The sequence below is a fragment of the Crocuta crocuta genome, unplaced genomic scaffold, assembly GCF_008692635.1.
Source record: "Crocuta crocuta isolate KB4526 unplaced genomic scaffold, BGI_CrCroc_1.0 scaffold283, whole genome shotgun sequence".
Lineage (NCBI taxonomy): Eukaryota > Metazoa > Chordata > Mammalia > Carnivora > Hyaenidae > Crocuta > Crocuta crocuta.
In genome coordinates, this window is record NW_027529346.1 from 1,811,805 (window position 1) to 1,836,937 (window position 25,133).

Consider the following 25,133-nt stretch of genomic DNA (forward strand, 5'->3'; position numbering starts at 1 on the left):
AGGAAATAAAATGGTGTACACTCTGATTTTGCTTCATGACGTCTTGAACATCTAAAACCCATCATTCCCTAGGAGAAGATATACACTAATTGCTGCAGACTCAGAGGCCAACTATACTGCTCCCTCTAGTTACACAACTACTTGAATGTTCTAGGTTGATACCTTCTGCTCCTCTTTGAAAGAGTCTCTTAAAGCAATAGATATTCTAACAAGTTCAAGGGAGTGGAAAGTGTGAATGACTAGAATATTTTACCCTGGAACACTTCTCAATCCTGTATGTGAGTCTGTGTCAGTGTTTCATGTATGTTCTGATCTAATTTCCAACATTTACTGATGAAAGTTAATATTTGTGCATTTTGTAACTTTGTGTAATGCTACTGCTAGGTATGGCTATATACATATCTTGTGCTTTGAATGTGCAATTTTACTTCCTTTTCTTTTTTAACAATCTAATATACAGTGTTAGGAATGAAAATTTAATGAAGGTGACCAAAGACCAACACAATAAATTTAAATTGGTTTTGACCTGACAAAAACCTCATCAATAAGTGAACAAACCCATTCCATGGAGGAAGCACTGGAATGTATCCACCAGCTTGTCTCTAGCAGCAGGTGACAAAAAGGACTAAAGCCTTAGGCACAAAACCCCACTATCAATACTTTGCTATTTATTTCTCCCTGGGATATGATATATATATTAAATTAAATAGGTATCCTCAGAGAATTGGAAGACATTTTTTGGAAATGTTTAATATTGGAAAGCTACTACACAATTTATCATGTTGCATTTCTTACGATGATTCAGAGTTGAATACAAAAGTACTAATAATATGAAGACAGCTCATTCAAGACACAAGACTGGGCAAAACTAAATTAAAAACAGCCATACATGCCACATTTTGCCTAGATTTATTTATCTATGGAATTGGCACAAGTTATTTTATTTAATATTTAGAAAATACAAATACCCCTTCATCTGCAAAAAAATAAATGAAATATGAAATTTTCTATAGCTTCCTAAATATGAGCCACATGCTTAACCAGTGCATAAATTTTACAAATCAAATCTCTAACATTAACTATCACAAAAGCTTGGTGTGCAGGTGCGATCTTACAGGAAACACTGATAGCACCTGCTTTTACTGCAATTAAAAAAAAAAAAAAAGGCAAATTCGTTTTGACATCTTAATAGTAACATCACTTCAATAATCAAGCACTAAATGTTTTTTATTAATCATACTCTTAACTTTTAGATTTTATTAATGTAAATACACATCATGTTAGCCACAAGGCACACATTCTTCCTTGTTTAGAAGTACTTTATTACTCAAAATGGTATTTATAGTTCTGAGTACACATTAACCATCATATACTTCCGTATTCAAGTGTGATTCCGATTCTCAGATGTTTTAAGATCGTTATGAAAGTGGGAAACCAGTAAATTAACCTGGCCCACAATGCTGCAAGCTTCTTACTATCATATGATAAACTATGCCTACCCTTCACATGTGTATACCAAGTAACATACAGCTTCCAGTTCTAGAAACCTTTAACAGTGTATTAGTCACTTCACTGATAGCAGGAAGTCTGACTGGTAGTAGGTGGGATTTTGAAGAGCCACCATTCCCACAATGTGAGATTGGGCAGAGTCAAAGGCCCATTTGGGTTTCTCTGTTTTGCTTTTGTTTTTGGTGGGGGTGTGGGGAGGAGAGAGATGGGAGAACTTGGGAGGCCTCAGTAGAAGCACCTCTCACCCTTAGTCAGCTTTACTCGTATGGGTCACTCAGAACAGTAACTCTGATCAGTGCTACCTAACTGGGAAAAAGAATTTGGCCTATAGGTCAGCCTGTCAACCAGGATTCTGGTTTGAAGATTCCATTTTGAAGTCTATGACAGGAAGTCTGGATTGAGTTCTGATTAAAAGAAATCCCTGCTTACTACTTTCTGGATTAGTAACTAAAATCCTTTTAAAATCAATGAACGTAGCTCATTGCTAAGGATCATTTAGGCTTTTAATTTGATATATATTAAGAATTCTGAAAATTGTTTGAGGTCTCTCTTCTCTAGCACCAAGTACTAGTGGCCATCCTCAAAGAAACCACGTGAATGGATTAATCGAATTTGACAGTGCTCAGAAATAATGGTTTAAAATGGAGGGTTGTTTTTTTTTTTTTCAAATTTATTTTATATATGCAATTATTTTTAACAGCAGTTAGTTGCATTTTCAAATTCAATCATCCTCATCTCACCCATGGTTCTTATCTTTAATATCCACACTGTAAAGTATGCAGATCTAATATATTTCTTCGTTCTCTATGGATTTATTTTTAAAGTTAAAAAAAAGTACACTGATAATATTCTTTCTGAACTTATTTGTCTTCTGTTCTCTAGATACTTGGTGAGTGTGTGTGTGTGCACACACACGCATGTGCACATTAGAAGAAAAATTCATTTTCCTCTGATTCTATTTAACATTAAAAAATAAAATTTGGAAAGGGTATTCTTATAGAATTAAACATATTCCTTCTAGCTACTTAAACCAGGGGTTTAGGATTCAGATTTCTATAACCAAGACTGGAAGTCACTGGAAGACTCTAAAATTACTTTAACCATCACAACCTGAGTCACGTATGGAAATAAACCCATTGCATGGATTCTTTATGGGCATAATCTCAAATTTTAACTACACAAACAATTTTTTTAAAAACAAACTTATAAAAATTTGCCATTGAAGAAAATTTCACCTCCATCCTTAATAATGACTCATTTCAAGTAAAAACCTTTCCAATATTTTGAAAAAAAAATACTCCTAAGAAAGTCATAAACACTGAAATCAGAGATGTGATTCTTATTAAATATTAGTTTCTCTTTCTGAGGGATTATTCTCTGTTCTGGTATTTTTGATGCTAACATCAAGATTTTTAGATTTGTTCAAGGGTTCACATTCTCTGGACTCAGGCGAATGCGTTTTCTTCCTCCTTGCTTCTTCCTGCTTCTTTTCCTTTGCAAGCAATCTGTAGTTTATAGCATTGCCGATAAGTAGCCACACACTTGATAGGAACACAATAGCTCCACAAGCTAGATACATATATTTATATTCTCTGGTTTGATCCACCAATTTACCTAAGAGACAAAAGAACATCTTTTAGGATAGCATAATAAAACAGCCATAAAATCATGTCATTTTCCATGAAGTATATACCTATATCTTATTTAATATTGAATGAGACTTTTACAAAAAAAGTCTAGATTATGACTTCTATATATGCATAGAAAAGGCATGTATAGGCACACACAGTGTTATACTGCCAGTATATTAAATTTATTAAAGATGATTCCCCTCAGTAAAAATGTACAACAAAGTAGGTATATATCTGTTTGGGTGTATATTCATAAATATATGTACATGTGAGGCATGTTTTTTGTATTTATATGTATATAAGTAGATATATTTTATCTATTAATATTCACACACTGAGATTGATTCATCCTTTCCATGTTTCTTTTCAATAAAGAGGAAAATATTACATTTTTAAAGAAAGGGCCAAAGGCTTTATAATGTTCTTGACAGGGCATAATATTTACTCAATGCTTTCTCTATACCCAGCACTAGGCTTAACACTTTTTTTTTTAATGTTTATTTATTTATTTTGGAGAGAGAAAGAAAGAGAGAGCAAGCGAGCACGAGCAGGGGAGGAGAGAGAGGGGACAGAGGATCTGAAGTGGGATCTGTACTGATAGCACAGAGCCCAATGGGGGGCTCAACCCCACAAGCCATGAGATCATGACCTGAGCTAAAGTTGGATGCTTAACCGATTGAGCCACCCAGATGCCCCTAGGCTAAACACTTTTAAAAGAGGTAATATTTCATTTAATCTTAAAAAAATTTTTTTAATGTTTATTTCTTTTTGAGAGACAGAGAGAGGCTGGAGGAGGAGTAGAGTGAGGGAAACACAGATTCTGAAGCAGGCTCTGCATTGACAGCAGAGAGCCTGATGTGGGGCTCAAACCCATGAGCCATGAGATCATGACCTGGGCCAAAGTCGGGCACTTAACCAACAGAGCCACCCAGGTGCCCCTCATTTAATCTTTTATTATAAGAGCACGAGGAAGTAATTTGACCATGGTTACATAGCCAGTGAGTGGCAGAATCTGTCTGATTCCCCGATTCTTAACTACTCTGCAAAACAGGTTCACTGAACCTCTTGGTTAAGAGTCATATCGTAACTCTGTGGGCTGGTTACAATTTTTTAGTTTATCTGACTCTAAATTATTAAGGCCAGACTAATCAGGAAGAAAATATTTATTCCATTTGATTATTAAGAATATTTAAAAACTTGGCTGGTATCATATAACTTGAAGGTTTACTGACTTTTAAAATTGGCTTATTTAAGTGTGCCATACACATAAACATAACAAAAACACATAACTTAAATTTCCATTCTAACTTAAGTCAAATATTTCTATTCACACAATAATTGTTATACTTCTAAATAAATAAAAATTAGGTATATGGCCCCCATTAGAGTTAATATTACTTTGGGCTACCATATCAACATACTTTCTAAATGTTTGGAGAATATTTTAGCATCATCAAGAAACCAGATATGATTCCCAGTAATGAAGCTTCAGCTGTTTGTGAGTACAGCAGGAAAAGTCTGAGCTAAAAAAAAAAAAAATCATACTCTATCTTCCACTGTTCTACTACTAAGAGTAACAGGCAGAAAAAAAAAAGTAGCAGCAATAGCAACTGTGTGAGAAGTAAATACAATATTACTCTTTCATTCAAAAGTATTTACTGAATGCCTCTGTGTGCCAGACATTATTCTATCAGTGATCATAAGGCTATAGAAAAGAAGCCAGTCTAAAAGTCTAGGAGAATCTGTGGTAGCAGAAGACAGATACAATATGAAAACGATGGATTTATTGTGGCTATGGTCTGAGAGCTTCAACAAGGAGCCCCAAATTAATTATTGTCACTACTGGTGCAATGGTTTGGCAATATTAACACAATAAGCACTCAAGAACACTGAAACTGACGTAAATATTCTTAATACAGGTGCTCAGCAAAGGTAGAAACAGTCAAATCAGATTCCTTCATATTCATCCTTACAGTCCATGTACTAAATCTGTTGACCTGACTTAAATTTTTTTTTTTTTTAATTCCCACCATGGCTGGTGAAATACAATTTTCTCTGTTAATACTAAGAATTCTGCTGCTCATCAATAGGCTTTTAAAACCCATTTGGTAAAACTGATTCTGTAGGAAAAGATTGTCAATTGTGTTGGTCTTATGCAACAAAATCAACTGGCTGATAAATAAGACTAGCTTTCCTTCTTTTTGAAAACTGTTTTGATGTCACAGTTAAAAGATATACCACCCAAAACATCTGTGCTAGACAGGAGAGGAAAGCCCTCCCTAGCAGACAGAAGAATTCAACCACTGCACCACTCTCATTCCTGACCAAGCGGAAAAGCAAGGCAAAAGGTCAGTGATACCTAAAGACCAACAAATTAAATACAAATTTTCCCAATTCAAAATGATTCCTTGATATATGGAATTGCCGAATCACTATATTGTGTACCTGAAACCAACATAATACTGTATGTAAATTATACTGGAATTTAAAAAAATAATACCTAAATGTCATATAGGAAACAGTTTAAAAGCTGACTTATATACATGAAAAACTTTACACTTAGCCTGGCAGTTACAGTGACCCCTGGGGTCCAGACAGGAATCTAAGTGAATACCTAAGTCTAGTATTAACCAAAGCAATGTATAATGGTTACTGGAGAAGACTGGCTCCCATGACATTCATAACATGAAAGTCTAAAACTAAACAAAGTCTTAACTTCAAAAATGCACATATACGTGTGTCTTAGTCTCCTTACTCTGAATTTTAGCACAGATACTTTCTTTCTTTAAATGTTTTAAATATTTATTTATTTCGGGGGGAGTGTCTTAGTCTCCTTACTCTGAATTTTAGCACAGATACTTTCTTTCTTTAAATGTTTTAAATATTTATTTATTTCGGGGGGAGGGACAGAGAGAGACAGGGACACAAAATATGAAGCAGGCTCCAGGCTCTGAGCTGTCAGCACAGAGCCCGATACGGGACTTGAACTCACTAACTGTGAGATCATGATCTGAACTGAAGTCAGGTGCTTAACCGACTGAGTGACCCAGGTGCCCCTAGCAGACACTTTCATAGGCATGACTGAAAATATTTCAGATCTAAAAATCTAAAAGTAATCATTATAATTTATAAATGTGAAATGTAAATATCTGATAAAAATGTATTTCTTTTCCTTCCTGTATGTATATATATATATATATATACATATATGTATATATGTATTCATTTTTCAGTCAGCAATATTATAAAAGTATGCTATCTTTAGGCATGTAATAAAACCAATGTACTCCAATAAGAAAATAGATCCTTACCTTTTGATAGCATTATTTAAATTTTTGACTCCTTTTAATATAGACAGAAATGTGTTCATCAATGATAAATAAAAAAGTAGAATTTTATTATTATGATACATTTTTATAAGCACAAAACAACAGATAATGGGTAAAAACCTGAAGATTATGTTATTAGTTATCAGTCTAAGTTAAATTCTTAAGTTCATAGGTCCAGGCTCTGAAGCAAATTTAGGTCTAAAAGCAACTATTTATGCAATTTAAAAATACATATATAATAAAACCTAACATTAACACACCCACAGCCTTGTAGGCTATTCATATTTATTGCTATAAGCCACATAACATCATACATTACAGAGAAGGTCCTGGCTAGCGGATATTCCTTTTATGCTTTCGGCTCCTCCGGATGAGAATGATTCTTACCAGCAAGAGGAGGGCCGAGAAGGACGGGGCCACACTCCACCACGGTGACGAGTCCCACAGCACTGGAAAACCTCTGAGGGCCGACCAGGTCCATGAGAGTTTCAAAGAGGACGCTGCTAACACTCCCAAATCCGAGACCAAAAAATACAGCGTAGAACACCAGGCTTGTGTAGTCCTCTGCCAATGGACACAGGAGATGACACACTCCAGTGAACATGACCGCAAAACTGAAGAAGTACTGGATTCGGGGTCGGATAAATTTGGAGTTTGCAATGATTCCCCCAGCAGGTCTAGCAAACATATCAACAAAAGCCATAATCGACAGCAAGAAAGCTGCAGAATACTCATCAATTCCCTTGTCCTTAGCATAGGGAGCCAAGAATATAATGGGGGCAAAAAAACCTAGAAACATAATGACATTTCCAGATAAGTATATCAGAAATCCTCTATGCTTAAAAAGGGAGAAATCTAAATACTTATTAATTGTTCCCAGTCTTGATTTCTTCTTATGGCCTTTCTTCACCTCTGGGTCATTCTCTCTTACGCCAATCTTATTTTTAGACTTCTTCCTAGCTTTTCTGGGCTCAACAGGTCTCATGAGTGATCCAGCCACACAGGCGTTTAACAATACGCCTCCCAAAATCAAAAAGCTTCCTTTCCAGCCAAAAGTATTAAAAAGGAACTGATTGAAAGGAGCTAACGTGCTTAAGAAAACAGGACTTCCTGCCATGGCGAGGCCATTAGCCATGGGTCGTTTCTTGTAGAAGTATTTGCCAACGATTGTTAGGGCAGGCTGCAGGTTGAATGCTAAACCTAAACCTATAAGGAAAGAAAAAAAGGAAGAAAAACACAAACACGTTATGTCACTCTCAAAAGAAATCGCTGCTTAAAATCACTACATTCAAGTGGGTAATGCAGGACTCAAAGTGCAACAGCAGGTGGTAATTTTTGACGATTGTTATTATCATGGAATTACACATCAACAAAGAGCGTCTCATAACTGGACACTTGATATGTATGACAGCTTCATACTCCTTTCATGTAAAAGCACAAAAAATAAAACCAAGAACTTCTCCTGATGTTTCCATAATCATAAAATAGGTAGAAATTGGGACAGTATTATTAGTTCTTACTTATGAGCCTGAGTACTACCTACTGTGCTAACAGGTACTTTATTAGTTCTTACTTAAAATCACTTAATTCCACAGATTAATCCTCTCTCTCCATTTACATAAAAATATTTTTATATGCATTATATTTATATACACATATATAAAATAGATTGCTTCCTTGTGGAAAAGAGTGTATATTAGTGTGAACACATTTGTTACTTTTTATAAGTATTTTTTTAATATTTTATTTTGAGAGAGACTGAGAAAGTGCAAGCTTGGGAGGAGCAGAGAGGGAGGGAGAGAGTGAGAACCACAAGCAGGCTCCACACTGTCAGCATGAAGCCTGATGCAGGGCTCGAACTCCCAAACTGTGAGATCATGACCTGAGTGGAAGTCAGATGCTTAACTGACTGGGCCACCCAGGCGCCCCAGATGTGAACACTTTTTTAGAGTTGAACAGAATGAACAGGTTCATAAGGTTGTTGTTTCTGAAACTCTTAGATGACTCCAGAGATATTTTTTTTCCACAACTGTGCAAATAATAAAAAAAGAGTAACAAATTAATGCCATTAATATCATGCTCTACATCTTTCACATTCCACATTTCATGAATATAAATGCACATGTGTGTTGAGTTAAAAAATAAAGTTTTTGCTTTCAACATTTTATTTCAGGGTTTAAAACTGACTGTTTATATGAGTCAAAGATTCCTACTGTCTACTTTGGTAGTATTGAGTATCACCTTTGAGAGACCAATTATTTCTTACAGCTTGCCAAGGTGTGATTTAGCAATAGTAATGATTAACAAAGCACATAAAAATGATTTAGATAAGGCACCTCTCCTTCTCCCTAGACTAGGCATTATTTTGTATTAGTTTAGGGGCTACAGAAGTAAGAATTTACGGTTACCAATTTATGTAAATTGAGAGAATACTGCAAAGTGGTTAAGTATTGAGATTCTGGGACATTCAATTCTCAGTGAAAATACTTACTACAAACCTTTAATACAAATATCTCCTATGAGTAGGCGGGTCCTTAAAAACTGACACAAAGGAACCAAGAATATGCTTTGGAGAGTAACAGGGCAATATGCTCTCTGATTCTACCACAGCCATACCAGTGAGATATGCGGAATAAGCGTAATTTACAAATGAGAAAGCTGGCAACCTGTGGTCAACAGCTTATAGGCAGAAGAATCCAAAAAAAACCCCAGCAATTTTATTTCGAAGTTCAAATTTCTTTACCTATTGCCAGCCCCCTCACCCCCCAGCAACCCCTGGCCCCAGGNTTTCAGATGTTAATCCAGTTTCTCCTTAGGAGAGGGTGGCCATCTATTTTCTATTCTGTCATGGTAAAACGAAATTTGAAATCCAAAGATCTGAATCTTTGGATTCAGACTACTTACGTATATGCATTATTAGGCAAGACACTTAGACTTCCTGAGTTCCAATCCCCTCAACAATAACAAAAGAGGGTTTTGCCAAAGGCAAGCAAGTTCTATAACATCTTAAAAGGTCATACTAAGACGTTATGATGGTAATTATCTGCTACTATTTATTTAAAAGTTTTCAAAAATTTTTTTTTATGTTTTATTTATTTCTAGGAGAGAGAGAGAGACAGAGATAGCGTGAGCAGGGGAGGGTCAGAGAGAGAGGGAGTCACAGACTGAAACAGGCTCCAGGCTCCGAGCTGGCAGTCAGCACAGAGCCCCACCCGGGGCTCGAACCCACGAACCGTGAGATCATGACCTAAGCAAAAGTCGGACGCTTAACCAACTAAGCCACCCAGGCACCCCTGCTACTATTTATTTAAAAGTAATGAAATTCTGGGCACTCTGAAAGGTACTATGTATTCATTTTTTACATGAATTTCCCAACGACTCCAAAAGGAAAAGAGCTATCATTTTCAGTATTTTAAAGACAAAGAGATAGAAAGAGGCTAATTTACTCATGATCAGCTAATACGTGCTAAGTCAGGATTAAAACTAGACTGTCATGGCAGGGGGTCAGGGAAGAGGGAAAATGGATGATAGGCATTGAGAAGGACACTTGTTGGGATGAGCACTAGTGTTTATGTAAGCCAATTTGACAATAAATTATATTCATCTAAAAAAAAAAAACTAGACTGTATACCAAAAAGTATTTGCTGATAATGCCTTAAGATAAATCTCTCATAGGTGCATTTAAGGGTTGACTCTAGAAGCACCAAAGCCTTCAAGACTCAAAATAAATGGAATCGAACTTAGAATAACATACAATGCTGTTGAAATGTGTGGTACAGTAATATCAAAATCATTGTTTCCATAATAGATCTATTTGTGGGCCCAACCTGACTTTTATGGTCAAATGCAATATACAGTATTTCTGCACAAAGGAAAGGGCATTCCCTGCACTATGACAATTCTTACATAGAAGATTTTCATTTACAACATCAAGAAGCGTTTTATCACATCAAAAAGGAAGAGAGTTGTGGATAGGCTATAAAGAGAAAGATTTTAACATCACTCTTACTATAGGCTTTAATACATCTTATTTTTGTTTCATCAAACGATATACGAGTGCAAGGTTAGAATGATCTAAAATTACTATAAAAAGAGAAATATACTTACTATTTTTCTGTGAGCATAAGGAAAAGATTCAGTTTCTTTATATATGGAAATCTAATTTTCCTTAAAACTCTGCATGTAGACTTGCTTAATGCGATTTATTGTTGAAGCTAATAAAAGTAGTGTTTTCCAAATGCACATACTTAGGTCGGTTTAGGTCAACAAACATTATGCATGAGGAACAACTGTAATCGAGTGACAGTATAAAATTTAAAAATATTACCGGCAGATGTGCCTTACAGAGCTTTTAAACAATTAGAACCTTTTGTTAGGAAAAGAAGGGACCCCAATACAGAGCCCTACCACTAACCAGAACACAAATAAAAATAATTCTACTGTTAGAGCTAATTCGGTGCATGCAAAAGTATTTTGGCATCATTTTTAACCTATGAGTCATAAGTTAGATACTCTAAATAGTAGTAAGTAATGAAAACTAACTTTAAAAAAAATGAAGCTATGTATGTGCCAGAAAGTTTGTGTCCATAATACCCCATCTTAACTGGCTGATAAGTAAAGGGTGAAACGGTAAAATTAAATCAAAACTTTTCTTTTTGACATTGATATCATAGCACCTAATGTGTCTGATAACTTGTTTCTTCCATAAGAAATAAGTTTGATTGGCCATTCCACTCAAGTACTTCATTGTACTAGATGGAAATACTTTAAGATAGCATCTGATATAAAACAAAAACTCAAGTAAAACAATATAAATGCTCTGTTGTTTAAGTTTCTTCTTGAGCTTTGCAAATAATGGAAATGTTAAGAAGAAAAGAAGCAGAAAACAAGCTTGACTTACCAGTAATGAATCCCACAGTGAGGTAGAGCTCTATTACGCTGGTACAAAAAGAGGCCAAGACCATTCCCAAACAGCATAATAAACCTCCTACCATCACTACTGGTCGGCTATCATATCTATTCACCAGAACACTAGATATGGGACCTGAGATAGAGAGGAAATTAAGAAATATTCAGTTGCTGGGTCATTTATAGTTTCTTTTAACATTTGTTGAAAGCACATTTTAATGATCAAAAACATTAGTTCACATAGAATATAATGAAAACTTTTCAATACTTCCTAATCAGGTTGACTGAAAATAAGAAAGTCAAGAAAAATCTTTAGCCATATATATGACAGGACATAAAATAATAAATTATAAGTGTTTAACATAGATTATGATCATAATCATTCAACTTTTGATGGAAAAGTTTTTCAACAGAACATATCCAAATATTTAATAAATGCAGGAAAATTTATATAATAATCTAGAGATTATAGAAATGACTTATCTGTTATAATTTTATTTTCTAGAATAATATATGTGCACACACACATATATCCTCTTAATTAGAGCTCAAAATTGTTTTTTTTTACTATACCACAATATGTTTTTTTTTAATACCATATTTCTTTCATTCTAAGATACCAATTGTTTTTATATCTTACTATGTTAGAAATGAAGATGTCTCACACTAGAGGGCTCTTAACAATCCCTGTTTAACAGGTGGTGGTCATAGGTAGCAGTGTAGCTATCACAGCCTATGCATGCTTGAATTTGGTTATTTCTGTGGCTTGGTTGGACAATGGCAATTCTTCAGATTTCATAATTGAAATATTTCACATTTCCTCATATTTCAATCAAACTATTTAAGGACCACTTGAAGAAGGAATATGAATATGAATCCTGATTATTGTCTGAAAAATCTTCTGTTGACACGTTCTGATAATGTCAAAAGAGTACCAACATCAAAACCCACCGAATGGGTACAGCAGCTTAGATGAAATTACCAGAGAAAATGGCTGATCTCTCTAGTAAGATATGCTGCCTTACTGGCAAAGAGAACAATCTTATGTGTGAAACACAAACACTGAGAATGCTGACTCAAAACTAATTTAGGAGAGCCAGAAACTGAATGGGAAGAAGTTTTAGGAATGCCTTACTCAGTTTATTTAATGTACACGTCCTAATGCTTGTGTGTGTGTGTGTGTGTGTGTGTGTATATACATATATATATATATACTGTGCAAGAGTGATTAAAAGGATTAAAATCATCTATGTTTAAGCTTAGAAAAGTTCTTTGGGTATTTATAAAATAAAAGCTCTAAGTATTAATAAAGTGTTGAGTTTTATTTTAATCACAGCAATTTTTTGGTGGTATATCATAAAATAATGGTACAACTTAACAGTTGAGGTCTTCTTAAATTCTGTGAAAGTTCATACTATTTTATGAGACCCGTCAACATATAAATGGTTTCACATTTACTTCTTAACTAAAAATTATATTTTTATCTAAAACAACGGTCATTGCTTTGAGGAAGAAATATTACATTAGGTCAGAATTCTCAGTCCAATATTTAGCCTAGAAAAAAAATTAATAATTTTTAGTTAATACTATAACTTAAAAATTTGCTAAGTGTTATTGCACTGCATTTGAGAATTTTTTCGTGGATAGTATTTGAAATACATTGAGATTCGTTTGTCAATAAGCTTTATTCTTTCATACAACTATAGTTATTATTTTTATTCCTTAACTGTAAGTTTGAAATAAAAACTTCATAGCCTAATATGACTCTACAACATCTTTTGAAATATCTGTAAAAACACATTATTGTACAAAAAGAACTCAAAAATAGAATATCACATTTTGCATTTAATACCAAACAAAACAAAACTAAAAAGGGTCATATGAAAGACAGCTCTATACAAACAACTGAATTGGGGGAGAATTCAATGAAAATTGTACAAGGTAATAAGAAAAGAATAGATTTCTACCCCTAATATGGTAAAAACTCATATTATATGGTTTAGGAAATGAGCATTTTCATTAAAAAGCATATAGCTAAATTCAGATAGCTTTTGTGAGAAATAAATTGATTAGCTTTAATTATGTATTGAACCTAAGTGCATATTCCTTTTCTTAAAATTACTTAACCAATTCACTTCACTTCAATTCAGTTTAACTCAAATAAGTTCAATGCAGTATTTCTGGAGCTTCTAGTAAAAAACCAGCTGCCATACACCAAATAAAAAATAATAAACACACTGCTATAAACATCAATGACTTATAGTCCAGAGGTAGAAATTATCAACAAGTTATTTTAAGAACTGTGATGGATGCTTTGATTAAATACCAGACTATTCAAAGGCATTTATCAATTACTTGGACTATAAACAATTTTTCTCAGTATCACTGAAATTATATATACTATTTTCTATATGATGCCTGGGTAACTAACACATGGGCTAATTACATTTTATAAATTTATCTGCCTAAATGGTGTAAATTTAGATTTGAACATAGGCTATGAATCACAACTTAATTTGCAATGCATGGTAAATAATTATATCTATAGTTTGGGATAACCACATTAAGGATTTTTTCCCTCACTACTATGATTGATTAAGAGTAGCCAATAAAGAAAACATTTAGAGGTGCTGATATTTTTTTTTGAAGGAGCTTTGATAATTTCTACTATGGCATCAGTCAAGATGGAATGAGAGTTCTGATTTTAATAAATGATTTTACTTTAAATGATATACTTTAGTTAAGTGATAATCCTTAAGATAATCCATAAGGGATGTATTTACATAATTCATTTATAATCTTTTTCTAGCAAAAAGAAATATATAAAAATATATATGTAAAGGGTATACTTTTTAATTTGATTTATTTAGAAATAAAGCTCTTTACCTCTTCATATTAAATGCTTATAAAATGTCATAAAATATTTCTATTTGTAATAGTTGTGGATCTAATTAAAATTATGATAAGGACAAACTATACTTATTTTGTAAAGAATCTTTAAATGCTTACTATTGGCTTGAGGAGGCATCTAAAATTAAATGTAAAACACAACGCCACCCAATACCTCTTTCTCCAACCTACAAGCAGCTTGGTTTATTATATTAAAAAGAAAGATAAAGTTTTAAGAAAGTAAGTAAATTCTATCACATGTGATTTTTGTTAAACATGCACTAGCCTTGCAGGTATCCTTTGTTAATGAATCTCAGGCTTAATTATATTCTGAGCCCATTTATTCATTTATCTATTAATTCAATCAGTGTGGAAGTTTTTACTCAGCATATGTTTTTCAAGTAATCATGATGTTTAATCATTAGTTATGTCAAAAACATTTTCCACCTGCTGAGAGTTGTATCTGAGACCATACCTAAGGAGAGGAAAGGTATTATTCATCCAAATGCTGTGTTTATTCGTCAAGCAGTTAAAAAAAAAAAAAAAAAAGATGTGCAAGAATAATATTGTCTTATTTCCAAAACACCCAAGAAAAAATCAGACTGTATCAAAACCAGACTGATCTGCTCACTAATTTCTTCTGATCCAGCTTTCCAAACGAACTCAGAATTTTTAGAGTCAACTATAATTTATAGTCACTTTCATGGTAGCTGTGATGCCATAAAGGAAGACTTTCTCAGAGAGCAGTATAAATATCACAATGTTGTCACCCATATTTCACCTACTTCTTTGTTTCTGAAAGCTACTTCTGTCTTTTAATGGCTGTGGCTCCATAACACTTAGTACAACAATACTTACTCTGGCAAGGAAGCTTTTGTGGCTTCTTACAAATTACGGAATGTTTGCCCACTCTTAGAATTCCTGCTGCACTTATAGTTGGCCACCCCTCCCCCCACCCCCACAGGTACCACAATACTTATTTACTCTCTATTTCATTTGTTTGAGTCTTGTTCATACATTCTATTTGAAGCTCTGTGATGGTAGTCACCACATATACTATTATTAATCATCAACACTTACTGAGTTATTACTTTTTGCAGGAATTGTGTTAAGAATTTTACATGCGTTATTGCATATAATGTCATGGCAACTGATAATTATAGCAATGTAACAGTTGATCAAACAGAGATATGCAAAGAGTTTAGATAACTTGTTTAGGTCCCATCAATGTAAGTGGTAGAATGTGGATAGGAGCCCCAGGTCATCTGATTATAAAACTTACACCTTTTACTACCACGCAGAAAAGAATAAACATATCATGTATGAGACTGCCATCCTTAGAAAGGCCTGCCTGCACAGCTGGCTCTCAGCTGGAACATGGGAACTTGGATTTCAGACGTGTTCCCACCATTCTCTAACTGGTAAGGTGGCTCACTGTGCTTAAACTGTTTCACAATGTGGTTTATGCTGAACATTTGCTTTCCTACCCAGGGTGTAGACCTTTAGGACATGCACGACACAGAATGCCTATGTGACCAGCAACCCAAGAGAAACCAGAAGCACCAAGTCTCCAGTGAGCTTCTCAGTAGACAACGCTTCACTTGTGTCACAACTAGTTGCTGGGTTAAGCCCATCCTTTGCAATTCCATTGGGAGAGCATTCTTGGAAGTTTGCACCTGGTTTCTCCTGTGCTTTGACCCATGTGATTTTGCCATTCCTGATTTTGATTTGCATCCTTTCATTGTAACGGATCATAGCCATGAAAAGGCATTGTTGAGTCCTGTGAATTTTTCTAGGGAATCATCATACCTGAAAGTGGTCTTGGGGATTCTGAATATACCTACTACAGTATATCTCTTTTAAATTTGAGTTTTGCATATAAGTTAAAACAATTGATTTTCTTTGTTAAATATTTTTAAAAATGTATGACCTACCTATACATGAACTGGTGTATTCTTTTGTATATTATTATTCTGTTCTGTAAACATGAACTCATATTGCTTGCTTTTATTTCTTTTGTATACGGCATGAGTACATGATAAATGCTGTGAGAAAATGTGGAGAATATGTTATGTAATGAACATTTCATAAAATATATTTGATCAATCTAAAACCATGAATTGGAATTGACTATCAATTTGAGCTATATAAAAATTTTATGCATAGCATAAACATGAACAGAAGAAATGATAAACTGCTATAATTTATTTTTCATTTGCTTTATTTCAAATTTGTATATGTGGTATCCTGTCAAATCAAATGATGAAAAGCACTAGTGCAGGGCTAGGAGAAAGTTGTTTGCAATTACAGAAATTTATCTGTGTTTACTACTGTAGTATTTTTCTTACTGACAGGGACTTTCTAAATTTGAAAGATTTTTCAAAGAGATTTTTGAATTAGAAAACTGTTGCTATTTTAATTTGGACAGAGGGTGGAAGCCTCCTCATTAACTACTTGTTTGCCTGATGTTTATCCATGCATTGAAGTTGGAACTGAAAATTCTGTTTTCTCTCTCCAAATGATCTCTTTTCATTTAACGTCAGTGAGGGGAGAGTCCCTAATAATTAGGAAGCAGCTATTGCATTTGCCTTTACAAAGGATGAAGATATAAATGTTATGCAGGTAAATCATCATCAGTTAGCATGTTGCCCAAAGATAACTGTGCCAGTTTGATTTACTAGAGCTCATTCAGGTTCTACAAAGGATGAATCTTTATGCCAGCTGAAGGCACTCAGAATATTCATTCAGTATTGAATTAGTATTTTAGATTTTTAAGTATATAAGGGTTTTGAATGAATGGTCTGAGTAGCTGTAGAAATCAAGAAAGGAATGATTAATATGCTAGGTATACTTGATGCATAATAGAGACAGAGGGGACTGGACAGTGACGGTGACATGGTCTACAAAGTCATCTTTGCATTCGCTGTTCCCTCTGTTCGAAATTTTCTCTCCTTTATACATAAATGGCTTCTTTTTTCTCATACAGAGGTCCTCTGTGGATATATCACCTCCTCAGACAGACCTCTCACCATTTCAATAGATGAGCATACCAAACTTTAATAAGGTTACCAGATGCTATGTTTAAATCCACCTAAACATTGATTGCTCATTTCCCACACTTCTATTAAATATTTTTCTTTCTGTATGTATCTCAAGACCTGTCATTGGCCATTGGCTTGGGTGTGAGAAAAGTTCTTGAATTTTACTCCACTGAGAAGATGGTTATTTTTATGTTCCCTCATGGCTTCGTCTCCCTACATAAACTCTCTGCATTTTTATATTCATTTGACTGCTCCAGCGTGGCATCATTACAGCTGTTTAAAGGATGGTCACTCTATCTGTATGGGGCAGGGGTGGAAGAGTGGACAAACTGACTTATCAAAATCTTTCACTAAAAGTCAAAGGGTTTGGGGGCGCCTGGGTGGCTCATTCAGTTAGGCATCCGGCTTCAGCTCAGGTCATGATCTCACGGTTTGTGGGTTCGAACCCGGCATCGGGCTTTGTGCTGACAGCTAGCTCAGAGCCTGGAGCCTTTTTAGATTCTGTGTCTCCCTCTCTCTCTGACCCTCCCCTGCTCACACACGCTCTCTCTCTCAGAAATAAATAAAACATTAAAAAAAATTTTAAAAATAAAAAATAAATAAAAGTCAAAGGGTTCGAAAATGAACATTCTCTGTGTGCATGGGAAGAAACGCCAAACACTTCCTCAGTGTTTACAGATCACATTATTCCCAACCAGGAAAGCCATTTTCACTTGTTTAAGGCCGACACAATGGCTCCATAAAAAAAAAAAATTCTTGAGGACTTGGCATGTTTCTAAACTCTTCACACGTAAAATCCACATTTAATCCTTAAAATCTCTCTAAAAGTTGGCACTATTTCTTCATTCCCATTTTACATATAAGGAAACTGAGGTGAAAAGAGATAGCTTTTAAGGACTGCTCAAGTACTCTGCCACAACTGCCTGTGCTAGGGCATGCCTTGCACAAGTATCATTTCCTAGGAGGGGAGACTACATCTCTTTTACGTATTTGGTGCTCATTTATTCAAGATAAAAATTTACATTGAATATTACATTATGCAAAATTTATACTTTATAATCCCTGCTCTTTGGAATAATCTTTACAAAGACAGAAAAAATAAGAGTATGTTGCAGAAACTGTTGGTTGCCTACTCCCTTCCTTCTTCCTAACACAATTCTGATTTTGTTTTATAATTAATCTCTTCTGTGACATCCCAGGCCTTAAACGCTTGGGGAATGAATCATAAGTATTCTAAGCCAGTCAAGATAGACCCATTCCCATTACCAAATACTGGCTTAAACATGAGCATTTAGGGGAAATTTATATAGGGTAAAGTTTTCTGTGGGCTTCTGGGAAAGGATTTCTATTGTCTTATGAAGCAATAAAACAATAACATGCCTCTGAATGTTTTCATGAGCATGTGATGCCTCAAGGAGCCATAGTTATCTTTTGACTGTGAAGGGTTCTTGAAGATGAGGCAGATATTTAAGCCATTGATTAGATCAAACAGCCAATAAATTAACCAAACCAGACTTCTTGCGATATGACATCATAAAGCTTCAGTGTTGGTCAGTTTACCAATGGAGATTCAATTTTTCCTTTCTTGCTGTTTAAGACATTCTGATATAATAATCAATTCGTATTAGATATATTTCATAAAAATACAATCTATTAGTACTATCTCATAAATACTATCAAAAGTATTAGTAAGATCTATAAAATATATTTATAATATTATTTACAGTACCTATAATACTATCTCATAAAATCTATTAATACTATCTCACACTAAAAAGTAGTTGACATCTACTAAATACCTTCTTTATTTACTAAGTACCACTTACCCCAATATCTCTGTCACTACTTACTACTGTATTTGACTCTATATACTACCTATAGTGAATATATAGTGTTATAGGGATGTATTGGTATGTAGATTTGTTTGAACACAAGGGACACAGTACCAAGAAAATGTGTTCCTACTATTCTTTGTTCACTTTTTACATAAGTTCTGGTATAATGTACAAAAAAGTGATAATAATTAGTATTCTCTACTTATTCCAGGGAATAGTCATCACCAGAGAAACAATAACTAATCTTTAAATGAGTCCTCCTGTGTCTAATACTCTTGGTTATAAACTCTGCATCCACTTTCTCTTGCTTTCTCTTTTGAGAAAACATGGATTCCCTGCAGGAGTCTGGTTTTCTCTGTGCAGCCACGTGCTAAGAGAATTATGCAGGTAGGAGTAGATCCTGATTTACGTAGAGAGCCAGCTATAATAACGTCATTCCCTCCTCCATTGAACAATTTAGGTCTAGGCTTATGACACAATTCCGGCCACCAAGACAGGAGAAGAAATCTAGCAACTTCTGGGAAAAGTTCTTTATTTTTTTAAAGGCTTATTTATTTATTTTAAGAGAGACAGAGACAGCAAAAATGGGGGAGGGGCAGAGAGAAAGGGGACCCCAAGCAGGCCCCATGCTGCCAGTCCTGAGCCTGAGGCGGGGCTTGAGCTCATGAAGCTGCAAGATCATGATGTGAGCCAAAACCAAGAGTTGCTCAACCGACTGAGCCATCCAGGGACCCCAAAAGCCCTCTTCCTAAAAAGAGATACAAAGAGGGGCACCTGAGTGGCTCAGCCAGTTGAGCATCTGACTCTTGATTTCCACTTAGGTTAGATCCCAGGGTTGTGAGATCAAGGTTGTGGGATCAATGAAGTGGACTTGGAACCTAATGATGCCATTCTATGATGCCATTCTATGGTCACCCTATCTTTTAAATTCTTGTTAAATGAGGGAATGTACTTATTTATTATTTAAACCCATTAAGTGTTTAAACTGAAAGCACCCTAGCAGATAAAACTGTAGTAAAATAGATTATTTTCCTTAAATATTGTGGTCCAATGAAAGATAGATTTGGAAATACCAAGCATAATTATAACCAAAAACGTTTGGTTCAATCACATGTCTAATTGAAAAGCTGTAATTTTACTTTTTTTTTTACTGGGCATTTTAATAGCTTGTTTTACAGATTTCCTGAGGTAAGTGGTAGTCATAAATTTATTAGACTACATACATTCACAAATTAAGTAAAAACTTTAAGTAGACAAGGGTTTATTAGTGTTTGGAATTTCATGGGGGTTTAGATAAAATATATAACATGTCTAGATATGTTTTTGTGGTTGGTTTATATTTTAACCTCTTTACAACCACCATTTTTTACACATATACACATATATGAACTCAAAATAAGATTTTAAAGGTTAAGAATGGCTTCAGAAATCTCATTATTGTTAGTTTGAGCTCCACATCAGGCTGTGTGCTGCCAGCTCAGAGCCTGGAGCCTGCTTCAGATTCTGTCTCTCCCTCTCTTTCTCTGCCTCTCCCCCACTTATGCTCTGTCTCTCTGTCTTTCAAAATAAAGGAATATGAAAAAAAATTAAAATGAATGAGTGAATGAATGAAACAAACTGTTTAGTAAGTATAAGATGTATGATATTCTTATCTTTCTGAATGAGGAATCAACAAGTTCCAGGAAGTACCACATATTACCTGTAGAAATAGCACTTGCAGTGCAGGCCTACAGAAAGAGGAGTGAATTGACATATGGGCACTGAACACTGGTGTCCAGAAGCAACCTTGTCACAATACTTAAAGAAAAAGGAAGGTATTCACAGTATATTTTTCTTTAATATACTCCCCCAACTTTTTGCTTTGGTTTCAACTCACGTTTCCAGACATTTATACTTACTCTTTCACTTTTTATATTATTTCCAACATTCTGTCTAGGATATTTTAAAACGCTTCTTTAAAGAAAAATATTTGGTACAGAAATTAGAAAAATTAGACAAATACAAAATAAGCCTGAAATCACCAAAATCAAAGACAAGTGTGGATTTTTGGAGAAGAAATGGAAACGCAAGAGAAGAATGATATTACATCCCAGGGAATTAAAACTAGAGTCATGAAGATAAACCAAGAGAAGAAAAGTATGAGATTCAAATCTCTGAAAATTAAGATTTTTATGGAGAAATATAAGGAAATAAGGAGTATCTCTAAGTACTGATAGCTGCTGATGAGGTTATTAAATTATAGTGTTAAGATAAATAGAAAGAACAAAGAAGATGTTAGAGAAAAGTAGAATCAGGGAAATATAGTCCCACTTCTCAGAAACAAACAAAACTATATTTTCCATAGATTAATAAATAATAAATTCTGAAGGTTTCTAGGAACAAATTAGAATACATTATTGAAAGTTTAAAAAAAAAAACAACAACCTGGAATAGAAAGCTATGATCAATTACTATTCAAGAAATAGAGAACTTGTGACTACCAAAAAACAAATAAAAATCAAACTATGCCACCCCCAAATTCACTTACATTATTAGAACTTATTGTTTTTAATTCTATATATTTAAGGTATACAATTTGATGATCTTCTATGCATAGACTGTGAAATAATAACCATAGTCAAGCTAATTAAAATAACTTATCACCTCTCATAGTTACCTCGTGTGTGTGTGTGTGTGTGTGTGTGTGTATGAGTGTGGTACAATAGGTCTCTAGAATTACTCATCTTACAATGGAAAGCTTGCACCTTTGATCAACATCTCATTCCTCCACTTTCCCCACCCCCTGGCAACACCACCTTCTTACTTCTACTCTCTAGTTCTAGGAGTTCAACTTTTTTAGATTTCACATATAAGTGAGATCATACAGTATTTGTCTTTCTTTGGCTTAATTCACTTAGCATAATGCTTTTTTTTTTAATGTTTTATTTATTTCCAGGAGAGAGAGAGAGAGACAGCGTGAGCAGGGGAGGGTCAGAGAGAGAGGGAGTCACAGACTGAAACAGGCTCCAGGCTCTGAGCTGGCAGTCAGCACAGAGCCCGACGCGGGGCTTGAAACCACGAACCGCAAGATCATGACCTAAGCAAAAGGTGGACGCTTAACCGACTAAGCCACCCAGGCGCCCCTAGCATAATGCTTTCAAGGTTCATCTGTATTGTCACAAATGACAAGATTTTCTTTTTTTTCATTAAGTCTGGATAATATCCCACTGCATATATATGTATATCACACATTCTTTAACTATTCAGCTACTGAAGGACATTTGGGTTGTTTCCGTATCCTGGCTACTGTGAATAATGCTGCAACGAATATGGGAGTGCAGACATCTCCTGAAACAGTAATTTTATTTCCTTTAGATATATATTCAGAAGTGGGATTGAGAGATCATATGGGTGTTCTATTTCTAATTTTTTAAAGAACTTCGTATTGATTTCCCTAATGGCTGTAATGATTTTCATTCTCACCAACAGTGTATAAAGGTTCCCTTTTGTCCACACCCTTGTCAGCATTTGTTTTCTCTTGCCTTTCGTATAATAAACATTCTACCAGGTGTGAGGTGATATCTCATTCTGGTTTTGATTAGCATTACACTGATGATTAATGATGTTTGGCAACTTTTCATATATCTGTTGGCCCTCTGATGTCTTCTTTGGAAAAATATCTATTCAAGTCTTTTGCCTATTAGTACTTCTTTTTCTTTTTTTATGTTTATTTATTTTTGAGACAGAGAGAGACAGAGTATGAGTGGGGGAGGGTCAGAGAGAGAGGGAGACACAGAATTGGAAACAGGCTACAGGCTCTGAGCTGTCAGCACAGAGCCCGACATGGGGCTCGAACCCACGGACCGTGAGATCATGACCTGAGCCGAAGTCAGCCACTTAACCGACTGAGCCACCCAGGTGCCCTGCCTATTAGTACTTCTTAACTGAGGCAAAATCTATCCTTCATATGGGACATTTGGCAGTGTTAGAAAAAACGTCTGTTTTCATGGGAGTTTGGAGCACTCTTAGGTATTTGGCGGATGGAATCAGAGATGCTAAACCTTATGCAAGGTGCAAAACCCTTTACACAGATTTGTCCAATCCCAAATTCCATTAAGCTCCCACTGGAATACTCTGGGCCAGAAAAATAGAGGCAGATTATCTGAAGAGGACAGTTGTTTCACACATGAACACTTGATACAATGTTATATGAGGAATGGTTGAAAAATGTATATATTTAGCTCTGGTAAAGATGATATAGGAAAAAAATAACAGCTTTCTTTCATTATTTGAAGATCATTTCGCCGAGAGGCCTATTAGATAGGACAGAAGTTATAGAAGATCTCTTTCTGTATAGAAAAGATATTTTTCATTCTTTGAGACATAGTTACTTGCCCTTCAACTGTTCAAGCAGAAGCTATATGAACACGTAATAAGAATATACTGTAAAGAGATTTAAGGACTGAAAGTTGGTCAGACATTGATGGTCTTTTAATCCTAAGATTTTCAAGGAAAATATTTCATACATCTTAAATATAAAAGCTGCAATTTAAAATATGCTAAATTAAGAAATCCTTACATGACTGATTCCAATCTCATTTGGAAATAATTTTAAGTCTAACTACTATGGCGAGCCTTACGTTTCTTAAAAAAATGTAAATTACTTATCAAAACTAGTTTTCTACAATAAACGGGCAATCTGTAAATTCATTATTAGGTAAAGTGCTATCTCAGCTTTTCTACCTTCTGTTGATTTTGCTATTTTAGTATAAATAGTTATTACTCATGACATATTTATTATAATTTTATTTACAGCATTAAAAATAAGAAGAGTATGAAAGAATGCTAAAAAAAAAAAAAAGCCGAGAACTTTAAAAAGATGCAAGTGAATTTCAGCATTCTGGAACATACACAGTTCATTCTTGTTTAAGTTACTAAGAAGAATTGACTCAACAAAATTAGGTGTTGTACACACTTGTTAGGGAGGTAGTGAGACAGATGCTCTTTCAAAAATTTTATAATAGATAACTGGTTTTTCATTTCAAATTGAGAAAAGAAGATTAAATGGCATTGCTGTTTAGTAAGCTGGGGGGGGGAAAGGGGTCATGGTTCTATAACCTTAAGCACATTTCTGAATATCTCCAGTTACCAATCAGCCATCTGGGCTTGAGCAGGCATGGAGATAGTACTTTTGAAGAGAGGCAGATTTCCACATCCAAAAAAGGTTTTCAGAAAAAGTGAGTGTTTTCGTTTCTTGTCAACGAAGACTCTGCTTCACTTGATTGAATGGTTGTTGAGAACCATTAGGCTAAGTGATTTTTAAGTCTCCTTTGTAGTAAAGTTTGAGAATCCTACCCCTCAGTAATTTGTTCTGGAATTCATTTATTCAATCAACAAAGATACAGACAGTATTTTTTATATGCCAGGAATTTTAAGTGTTTCCTTAGTTGCTGGGAATAATGAGACTTTATCTACCCCAAAGTTGGGGGCAGAAGAATCTTATTCTAAAGGATTTCAGCGTTTAGTAAATGAGAGTAGTTCAGACATATAAGGAAATAGAGAAAACTGCAATCCTGTATTACTATTATGGAGACCTCAAAACAGTTATGAGGAAGGACCACTTAAAAGTGCCTCCAGGAGTCGAGAAAACTGAACAGTGGGTAAGAGGGAGAACATTCTAGACGGTGGAAAGAGTGGTATGATTCAATAAGTTGGAATTTCTCTAGAAGAGTGGTTTTCAAATTGAGGTGTATTTACCCAAGTAGGTAATAGACACTAGTTTAAGATATTCATTGGTAGTTGAAGGTATTACTTCAATCCACAATTTCCATAGGTACTAAATTCAAATATCATGTAGATTCTTTTGTTCAACCTCTGCTTTCCTAACGGTCCACTGCTTAGGGGGTGTTAAAACCCCCAAGGCACTAAAGAGATTGTTGAAAAGTTTACCTAGATTCTTTTAAATAATTAATAAAGGTTTTAAAAAAAAAAACCCACTGAAAAGCCTCCTTT

The 25,133-nt window shown here is 34.7% G+C and overlaps 1 protein-coding gene across 5 annotated transcripts in view; it reads right to left on the reverse strand.

Moving 5' to 3' along the window:
* Nucleotides 1-730: 730 nt before the first annotated feature.
* The window catches only part of SLC16A7 (solute carrier family 16 member 7), a 127,621-nt gene continuing 103,218 nt past the window's right edge, over nucleotides 731-25,133 (reverse strand). For all 5 annotated transcript variants that reach the window (XM_077758399.1, XM_077758400.1, XM_077758401.1 and 2 more), the window contains 3 exons: nucleotides 11,370-11,513; nucleotides 6,857-7,675; nucleotides 731-3,123 (listed from right to left, as the gene is read on the reverse strand). In XM_077758399.1, the coding sequence (XP_077614525.1) occupies nucleotides 2,852-3,123; nucleotides 6,857-7,675; nucleotides 11,370-11,513 (1,235 nt within the window). In that variant the 3' untranslated portion in view covers nucleotides 731-2,851. The remainder of the gene's footprint in view (nucleotides 3,124-6,856; nucleotides 7,676-11,369; nucleotides 11,514-25,133) is intronic.